The sequence below is a fragment of the Podarcis muralis genome, chromosome 10, assembly GCF_964188315.1.
Source record: "Podarcis muralis chromosome 10, rPodMur119.hap1.1, whole genome shotgun sequence".
Classification (NCBI taxonomy): domain Eukaryota; kingdom Metazoa; phylum Chordata; class Lepidosauria; order Squamata; family Lacertidae; genus Podarcis; species Podarcis muralis.
The window spans coordinates 72681320-72691791 of NC_135664.1; the positions used below are offsets into that span (position 1 = coordinate 72681320).

A 10472-nucleotide genomic window follows, 5' to 3' on the forward strand; every position below is an offset into this window, starting at 1 on the left:
AACGACCTTTCGGTTTTCTCATTTCCAGGCTAAACATACCCAGCTCCCAGATTTTCTGGACTATGAGTCCAGACGTGCTTCCATCAGCCCACCATTTCTGGACTGGGCTGATGGGAATCGTAGTCCAAAAGGCCTCAAGTGTGGCAGGTTGGACAAGGGCGTCTTAGCCAACGCCTGCGCAGACATACCGGGATGCCACCCAATGCCCCCAGCTCTTACCTGGCAGGTTCTCGCAGTGCCAGGGACGGTGGGGGAAGCCACTGGGCGAAATCTCTGCTGTCTGCCAGTAGCCCTGCAAAATGAAAAGAAATAAAATAAAATAAAGCCACCCTAAAAATGCCTCGTGGGGGTATGAATTGAGAAAGACGTGGCTTTGTTAAAATCAAGCACCAGAATAATAGAACCTGTTTTTGGGTGACAGGAGGCGGGCAGGTGTGGAGGATTCCCTAGTCCTGAATGGGGCAACTGTGCCCCTGAAGGACCAGGTGCGCAGCCCGGGAGTCATTTTAGACTCACAGCTGTCCATGGAGGGGCAGGTCAGTTCTGTGTCCAGGGCAGCTGTTTACCAGCTCCTTCTGGTGCACAGGATGAGACCCTATCTGCCCACAGACTGTCTTGCCAGAGTGGTGCATGCTCTGGTCATCTCCCGCTTGGACTACTGCAATGCGCTCTACGTGGGGCTACCTTTGAAGGTGACCCGGAAACTGCAACTAATCCAGAATGCGGCAGCTAGACTGGTGACTGGGAGCAGCCATTGAGACCATATAACACCAGTCTTTAAAGACCTACATTGCCTCCCAGTACGTTTCCGAGCACAATCCAAAGTGTTGGTACTTTAAAGTCCTAAATGGCCTCGGTCCAGTATACCCGAAGGAGCATCTCCACCCTCATCGTTCAGCCCGGACACTGAGGTCCAGCTCTGAGGGCCTTCTGGCGGTTCCCTCCCTGTGAGAAGCCAAGTTACAGGGAACCAGGCAGAGGGCCTTCTTGGTGGTGGCGCCCGCCCTGTGGAACGCCCTCCCACCAGATGTCAAAGAGAAAAGTAACTACCAGACTTTTAGAAGACATCTGAAGGCAGCCCTGTTTAGGGAAGCTTTTAATGTTTAATAGATTACTGTATTTTAACATTCTGTTGGAAGCCGCCCAGAGTGGCTGGGGAAAGCCAGCCAGATGGGTGGGGTATAAATAATAATTATTATTTATTATTATTATTATTATTATTATTATTACAGTGGTACCTCGGGTTAAGTACTAAATTCATTCTGGAGGTTTGTTCTTAACCTGAAGACCACTTTAGCTAATGGGGCCTCCTGCTGCCGCCGTGCCACCAGAGCACGATTTCTGTTCTTATCCTGAAGCAAAGTTCTTAACCTGAAGAACTATATCTGGGTTAGCAGAGTCTGTAACCTGAAGTGTATGTAATCCGAGGTACCACTGTATTTAATAAAAATATTTTTAAAAAGGAAGAAAAGAGAGTGATCCAGCAGAACTAGGAAACAGCTTTCACCCGGTTCGCAGGTACTGGCATTCGGGAACATCGTGTTGCCAACTTACCAGGAACTTGCTGGCTTTGTCTCCTTCCAAACTGGCAAAGGTGACCTGCAGGTCCAGGGGCAGAATGAGGCTCAGCACCTCCTCGCCACCACCTTTTTCGAAGACGACGGGCTCCCGGCAGTCGACAAAGAGTGAGATGCGTTGCGGCTCCAGATGGAGGGCCAGCCGTACCCAGAGACCGTGCGCAAAGGGGTTGGTCCCGGGGAAGACCAAGGAGGCCGGCTCCATGTTGTGGACGGCGCGGTAGTCGAGGCGCAGCCGGCCGGACCGGGCGCTGGACACCAGCTGCAGAAGGGGGCGGCCGTCCCGCTTGGTGGCGGCCGACGAGACCAGGGAGACGAGGGTCCCTTCTGAGGCGCGGCTCTGGCGGGCCACAAAGTGGAAGCCGAGGGCCGCTTGAACCGTGGACAGCAGGTAGACGGAATAGTCCCAGGGGAGAGTCAGGTGGGGCACCCGCTGGCGGAACTTCCAGGCTGGCACGCCCGGATCGGGACCCTTGGCCTTGGTGACCCCCACGACAGAGCGGGTGACGTTGAGGGCCTCCAGCAGGTCAATGACTGCAAAAATAAAAAGAGAGAGCAGGAGTGTTGATGAGGTGGAGGAGGAAGATTTAATATCTATTTACCTATTCCTTTCCCCCCCAAATATATTTTATTAGATTTCCACAAATGCCGCATAAAATTCCAGTACATGATCAGGTCTGGTATACCTGAAGGAGCGTCTCCACCCCCATCGTCCACCCTGGACACTGAGGTCCAGCTCCGAGGGCCTTCTGGCAGTTCCCTCATTGCGAGAAGCGAGGTTACAGGGAAGCAGGCAGAGGGCCTTCTCGGTGGTGGCCCCCGCCGTGTGGAACGCCCTCCCATCAGATGTCAAGGAAATAAACAACTACCTGACGTGTAGAAGACATCTGAAGGCAGCCCTGTTTAGGGAAGTTTTTAATATGTAACGCTGTACTGTTTTTAACACTGATTGGGAGCCGCCCAGAGTGGCTGGGGAAACCCAGCCAGATGGGCGGGGTATAAATAATAAATTATTATTTTTTAAATTATTTTCCCATCCCTTTTCCCGTGGTATTTCCCCTCCAACCCCTTTGCTGCACCCCGTCTTCCCTCTTTTCCTTCCCGATGGAAGGAGGTTAAATCCTGCAGGGCCCTGGTCTCCTGGGACAGAGCATTCCACCAGGTCGGAGCCATCACTGAGAAGGCCCTGGCCCTGGGGGAGGATAGTCTGACTTCCTCAGGGACCTCTAAACTATGGTTATTCATGGACCTTAAGGTCCTCTGCGGGGCAGACCAGGAGAGGCGGTCCCGTAGTCCTTCTAACTCAACTGGCAGAGCACCAGACTCAGCTTGGGTTTGAGTCCCACGTTTAGACAAAAGATTCCTTCAATGCAGGAGGTGGGACTAGGTGAAACCTTGTGGTCCCTTCCAGCTCTACAACTCTATGATTCTATCATTTGTGAAGCACGTCGTTAAACTGTGGAACTCACTCTTTCAGGAGGCAGTGAAGATCACCAAATTGGATAATAATAATAATAATAATAATACAGCGGTGCCTCGCAAGACGAAAAGAATCCGTTCTGCGATTCTCTTCGTCTAGCGGTTTTTTCGTCTTGCGAAGCAACCCTATTAGCGGCTTAGCGGATTAGCGCTATTAGCGGTTTAGCGGCTTAGCGGCTATTAAAGGATTAGCGGCTAAGCTGCTAAAAGGCTATTAGCGGCTTAGCGGCTTTGAAAAAGGGGGGGGGGGAAGCAGGGGGGAAATCGCAAGACTAGCAAGATGTTTCGTCTTGCGAAGCAAGCCCATAGGGAAAATCGTCTTGCAAAGCAGCTCAGAAATGGAAAACCCTTTCGTCTAGCGGGTTTTCCGTCTTGCGATGCATTCGTCTTGCGGGGCACCACTGTAATAATAATTTATTATTTATACCCCGCCCATCTGGCTGAGTTTCCCCAGCCACTCTGGGCGGCTCCCAATCAGTGTTAAAAACAGTACAGCGTTACATATTAAAAACTTCCCTGAACAGGGCTGCCTTAAGATGTCTTCTGAATGTCCGGTAATTATTTATCTCTTTGACATCTGATGGGAGGACGTTCCACAGGGCGGGCGCCACTACCGAGAAGGCCCTCTGTCTGGTTCCCAGTAGCCTCACTTCTTGCAATGAGGGAACCGCCAGAAGGCCCTCGGCGCTGGATCTCAGTGTCCGGGCTGAACGATGGGGGTGGAGACGCTCCTTCAGGTATACAGGATGTCTTTGAAAGAGGATCAGAAGGGGCTACTCTGCTCAGAGGCAGCAATGCTTCTGAGCACCAGATTTTGGAAGCCGCAAAAAACCAGAAGCCTTTTTTGCCAGGTATTTTAGGCCAAGACATACCAAAAGAAACGTGGACTTTATATATGTATGCCACTGCAAGCAGCGAAAACGTTGACTGCACAAAATCAGAAGACTGGAGGAATACCAACTAAAGAACAACGGCAAGAGAAGTTGATGAACTATCCAGAACTGGCAAAAAATGACAGATTAAGAGGAAAAGACAACAGCGACTTTGAAAAAGAATGGGAACGGTTTATATTATATTTGCAGAAACAAAGGAAGTCAATAGACTTGATGGCAGGATTCAAATAAACATTCACATTATTAGTACTAGAAAACGTTTAGAAAATAGTGAAATATTATACTGTACAGTCATACCTCGGGTTAAATGTGCTTCAGGTTGAGCATTTTCAGGTTACGCTCCACGGCGACCCGGAAGTAACGGAGCACATTAATTCTGGGTTTTGCCGCGTGCGCAAACGCTCAAAATGACGTCATGCGCATGTGCGGAAGCGGCGAATCAAGACCCGCAGACGTGCTTGCACGGGTTGCGTTCACTTCCGGGTGTGAACGGGGCTCTGGAATGGATCCTGTTCGCATCCAGAGGTGCCACTGTATTTACTTTTATTTTTATGTTTTTAGGCTTGATGTTATGTTATTAATAACTTTTTCTGTTAGGAGATAGCAAAGTGGGTGAAAAGAGAAACGAACCAGAAGTGGAAGTTGGGGGAAGCCCTGGAGGGGAGGAATATATAGTGAATGATAAGAAATTGAGATGTATGTGGAAGACACAAGATTTACCCACTCTGGAAGAATGGCAGATGAAGGTGATGGACTACATGGAATTGGCGGAAATGACTGGCAGGATCCGAGACCAGGGAGAAGAGTCAGTGGAAGAAGACTGGAAGAAATTTAAAGACTATCTACAGAGACATTGTAAAATTAATGAATGTTAGAATGATGCTGGATTGAAATTAAGTGGTTTCTAGCTGTAATGGTATAAAAGAATATGAAAAAATGGTTGTTTATAAGTACAAATTCAAGGGTATAGTAATTTAAGATTAAAGATCTGGGTAGAACAAAGAGGGAAAGAAACTGCTGAGCTAATAATTTGAACTGGAATACAAAAAAGGGAGGTACGAGGAGGTCCGAGAAACAAGTAAATGAAAAATAATGTGATGAAAAGATTGGTTGTTTTTAACTACTTTTATTTTGTATGTTTTCTTTTTTCTTTTTCTATTTTGTAATGTAAAAATTTAATAAAAATTTTATTTTAAAAAAAGAAATTGAGATGTATGTAATGAATGAAAAAAAATGAATAATTTTTTTTATTAAAAAAACCAACAGATTTTGGAAGCGGCAGGAAAGGAGAGGGGTCTTGCGTTCGAATCCTGCTTGCGCTTCTGCTTGGCCACTGTGAGAACAGGATGAAGGACTAGATTCATAGCTGTCAACGTTTCCCTTTTTTTAAAGGGAAATTCCCTTATTCCAAATAGGATTCCTCGCAAGAAAAGGGAAAAGTTGACAGCTATGACTAGATCCTGCAGGCCTCTTCCGATGTTCTTGTGTCCGCGCGGCAGAAACGCTTGCCACATCGATGTGGCGCCCTGTGCGCGAGAGAGATGGTGAAGGAGACTCTCCCAAGCCAGCTGTGACATTGGGCGCACATCTGTGCATGCCCTTCGTAGGTCCCTCTGCTGGATTTGCAACCCCCCCCCAAAGTCCGGGGCTGTCACTGTGAATCATTTGCGGGCAGATGCGTCCCCCGGCCCACATAACTTCCGTGTGCAAAAAGGCAACGCTCCCTTTGTCGAGAGCTCGGCCAGGACTGAGCGGTGCCTGGGCGCTTTTCCCAGAAAACCCCTCCTGATCCCAGTTTAATTAAGAACAGCTGGGGCTGCTCCAATGGAACTGGGGGGAGGCAGACTGGAATGTGGGGGGAGGAGAGAGAGCGTCTAGGCCCCGGATGCCGAGTGGCCTTTGGAATATGTGGTCAACTCTCAGCCTGGAGTTGGGTGAGTGGACTGAGAAAAGACAGAAGTGAAACCCTAAAAGGCCGCTGCCAATATTTTCGTACCTCTTTCCCCCCATTGCATTGTAAAGCTGTTTGCAAGCCACGGGAACCAGAAAGACACCATTAAGCAGTTGGTCCCTTACCTTTATGGAGACACGGGTGGCACTGTGGGTTAAACCACAGAGCCTAGGACTTGCCCATCGGAAGGTCAGTGGTTCGAATCCCCGCGACAGGGTGAGCTCCCGTTGCTCGGTCCCTGCTCCTGCCAACCTAGCAGTTTGAAAGCACCTCAAAGTGCAAGTAGATAAATAGGTACCACTGCGGCAGGAAGGTAAACGGTGTTTCCGTGTGCTGCTCTGGTTCACCAGAAGCGGCTTAGTCCTGCTGGCCACATGACCCAGAAGCTGTACGCCAGCTCCCTTGGCCAGTAGAGCGAGATGAGCGCCGCAACCCCAGAGTCGGCCACGACTGGACCTAATGATCAGGGGTCCATTTACCTTGACCTTTTACCCTTACCTTCCCCGCCCTGACCGAGCCACAGTGATCCATGTGACAGTCAGCTCCAGGCTTGACTACTGTAATTCGCTCTACGCAGGGCTGCCCCGGAAACTCCAGCGGGTGCAGAATGCTGCAGCAAGGCTCCTCACGGGGTCTCTGCCATGGGAGTATATTCCCCCCGTGCTTTACCAGTTGCACTGGCTCCCGGTGGAGTATTGGGTCAGGTTCAGGGTGCTGGTTTTGACTTTTGTGGCCCTTTGTGGCTTAGGGCCCTCGTATTTACGGGACCACCTCTCCTGGTCTGCCCCGCAGAGCACCTTAAGGTCCAAGAATAATCATAGTTTAATGGTCCTGGGCCCTAAAGAAGTCAGATTATCCTCCCCCAGGGCCAGGGCCTTCTCAGTGATGGCTCCGACCTGGTGGACTGCTCTGTCCCACGAGACCAGGGTCCTGCAGGATTTAACCTCCTTTCGCCAGGCCTGTAAGACAGAGCTATTCCGCCTGGCCTTTAATTTGAATTCAACCTGATTTTTTATTTCCCTTCTCTTCCCTCCCCCTCCCCTTTTATGAAGATCACCCACTCTGGGATCCCACAGCTAATTCTCCCCTGGTCTCCTCGCTGGCCCAAGTAGGACCAATTCAGCCAGCTAGGCCTGGGGATTATCTAATGCTTATTTCCCCAAAATTGATTTTTGAATTTTAGTGTTAATCATGTTTTTATACTGTATTTTATGCTGCTTTTATGATTAAAGTGGTTTAAATTTGTTGTTAGCCGCCCTGAGCCTGGTTTTTGAACCGGGAAGGGTGGGGTGTACATAAAATATTATTATTATTATTATTATTATTATTATTATTATTATTATTATTATTATCTGTCCTGCGTCTTTGAACATTCAGGAGAGCGAGGAAAACTGCTCTCCACTCTTTCCAGTCCAGGCATAATTGGCTATTTTGGTGCCCGATCCAGGGAACGCGAAACAGTCTGAAGTCTCATTGACTCCAGCGGGAAGGGAAGAAGAATGCTCTTAAATGCAAAATTGGCTGGATCCTGCCTCAGGGAACCCAGAGGACAGAGGAAGGTTCTGCCCAATGTGCTCTAGCAAAGAGGAGATGCGAACAGTTGCTTTTCCATCCAGCCGCCAAAGAAGAGTCTGGGATACTGGGATAGCTCAGTCAGTAGAGCACGAGACTCTAAACTCTCAGGGTGTGGGTTCGAGTCTCACATGGGGCAAAAAATTGCTGCATTGCGGGGGTTGGACTAGATGATCCTTAGGGTCCCTTCCAATTCCACAGCCCTATGATCTATGATCTAAGTGCAAAATGGGCCAGTTTGGGCTCCATTAAAATTGAATCCCATAAAGGAAAACGTTCAATTTCCCTCTGTGAGTTCGTGGGAACATTTATTGTTTATTTCGTAAAATGTGTACACAGCTTGATTGTATTTATTTTCAACAATAAAAAAAGAACCTTCAACATGTTTCACAAAATAAGATAAAGCAATAAAATTACCACCCAGGAAAAACGGCAACAATAATTTAATGCATTCCTGAAGTTAAAATGAGGATAGGCCAAAAACAGAGCTTGCACGAACTCTGTAAACATCTGGAGAGGCTAGTCTAAGCAAAAATGTTTTTAGGAGGTGCCGAAAAAAAGGGATTTGAAGGTGACTGCCTGCTATCAATAGGCAGGGAGTTCCGCAGTGTAGATGCTGCCACATTTAAAAATTGAGTGTCTTTTGAATGCAGAACATGGGGATCTGCCTTGCATCAAGGAAGAGCCCTGGTCCATCCAGCTCAGTGTTACCAACACGGACTGCCAGCAGCTCAGCAAGGTTTCAGGTGGGGCCTGTGCTAGTCCTGCCTGGAGAGACCATCAGGGTCTGAACCTGGGACATTCTGCTTGCCAAGCTTAGCACTGAGCCAGGAATCTTTCCAAAGAGGTACACAGAAAGCCGTCTAATACTGAGTAACTCCATTAGTCCATCTAGCCGCATACTGCTTGCACTGGCTGGCAGCAGCTGGCCAGGGTTTCAGGGCAGTGGACTCACCCAGCCTTGCCTGAAGGTCCTGGAGATTTGAACCCAGGACCCGACAGCAGTTTCCAGAAAGAATAAAACCAGTAAAAACAGCTAAAAGCAATTATTTAAAATGTAAACTGTCCTGTGATCCTCGGACGAAGTGCTGTATAGAAATTTAACAAACAAACAGACAACCCTCAAATTACGGTAAATATTTCACTTTCCACTTTTTAAAGTTGCAATACCTAGTTACTAGGCATTGTATGTTACAGATGGTTGAGTTATCAGAACTTCAGAGGCTTAACAGCAACATTGCAGAACAAATCTAAGCTCCCAACGTATCCCCCCTTTTCTGTCCACAGCCAACCTCAAAACCCTGCCATCCATTTAACCAATAGAATTTATTCGCCTGTATATAGGATTGTACAGTGTTATTTGTCATGAGAAGACACTCCCTCAATGGCATCTCACATAAACTTTAAAAAGAAATTTAACAAAAATAAAGGTGTAACATCTTCAAAAATAAATATAAAGAGGGAATGCAGACGAGTGTCAAGACGTTTTGGCAGGTGACATTCATAATATACAAAATATAACTTATTCAAAGCCAAGGGCAAAAGAAATATATCCAAATTTCTCTTTCAAGAAATTAAGAGAAGCAAGAAACTAAAAGCAGATTTGAACACACTGATCCACATTCTAGATAGCTGGGTAGACCTGGCTAAGAAAAAAATATTGTTTTAGCAGGCGCAGAAAAGAGCACAGCAGAGACGCCTGGCTGGATGTCCAAGTGGCAGGGAGTTCCACAGGAAAAGATGGATTTCTTTAAAAACGTGGAATGGGGATGGCGCCTGGCTACTATTTCAGGATTTAGAACCCGGAGGAAAAGACAGGCTATAACCCAGTTTTGCAAACCGCAAAGCCATGTTACTGAACGGACCCCAAATACCTGGAGAGGGACGCATAGACTAATCCGGCTAGGCTCTGGAAGAACAGTTTCCTGGCCCTGGCCCCAAGAGGGTCATGGAATGAGAGAACCGTAGAAATGGAAGGGAACACCAAAGGTCATCTAGCCCAACCCTCTGCGGTTCAGGAACCAGACCCCCGATTCTCAGGGGGTCCCAAAATAGAGGTGCCACCCCCAGAGAGAGCCAGGAGCTCGGACTCACCGTTGTCCCCATAGTAGTGGAGGGGGGTTTCCTGGGCGGCCCCCGGGAGGCTGTGCCAGGCGCCCTGAAGGGCCAGCGCTGCCCACTGGACGGCGTAGAGCTGCCAGCACCCCGGCATGGCCCCTGCGCCCCAGATTCATCGGGGGGCACCCAGAGGCGGCGGCGATGGGGCAGGGGCTCCTCTCCAGCCCTAGGAAGATGGACGGAGGGATGCGCCCAGATGCGCGCGGGCGCGGAAGGTTCGCCGCGGGCGCTCCGGCGATGGGGCAGGGTCCTTTCCAGGTGTGGGGATGGGGGGGTCTCAAGCAGCCCCTTCCCCACAGCGAGCCCTGAGAAGGGGAAAGGTCTGCAAGGAGGAAAGGGGTTGGGTGAGGATGGGCGACGCCGCCGTGCAAGCCCGTCCCTGCTCCTCCTTCGCCGGCGATGCGGGGCTGAGCCCACCCCACACCGCCCCACGGGGGGGAGCAAGGGGGAGAGAGAGGCTCGGCTCGGGCAGGACCCGCAGCTCCCGGGGTGGGAGCGAAAACCCGAGGCGGATCCCGGCTCCGGATCAGAAGCAGCAGGAGCGCGGAAAGGAGCGCACGGTTAAACGGCGGAACGCGCGCCCGCAGGAGGCAGCCATGGGCATCATCCGTCACTGCATCAGAAACGCCTGCTGGATGAGGCCTGTGGTTCATTTATTGCAGCATCCTGTGATCACAGTGGCCAACCAGATACCCATCATGGGAAACCCGCAATCAGGATTCGAACTGAGGTCCAGCTCCGAAGTTCCCTCCCTGCGAGAAGTGAGGTTACGGGGAGCCAGGCCGAGGGCCTTCTCGGTGGTGGCGCCCGCCCTGTGGAACGCCCTTCCAGCAGATGTCAAAGAGAAAAACAACTACAGTGGTACCTTGGGTTACAGACGCT

The 10472-nt window shown here is 49.6% G+C and overlaps 1 protein-coding gene across 2 annotated transcripts in view; it reads right to left on the minus strand.

Moving 5' to 3' along the window:
- KCP (kielin cysteine rich BMP regulator) overlaps positions 1–10024 on the minus strand; it is a 97096-nt gene extending 87072 nt beyond the window's left edge. For both annotated transcript variants that reach the window (XM_077935400.1, XM_077935399.1), the window contains exons 1-3: positions 9567–10024; positions 1555–2111; positions 220–292 (exon numbers count right to left, since the gene is read on the minus strand). In XM_077935400.1, the coding sequence (XP_077791526.1) occupies positions 220–292; positions 1555–2111; positions 9567–9684 (748 nt within the window). In that variant the 5' untranslated portion in view covers positions 9685–10024. The remainder of the gene's footprint in view (positions 1–219; positions 293–1554; positions 2112–9566) is intronic.
- Positions 10025–10472: the final 448 nt, after the last annotated feature.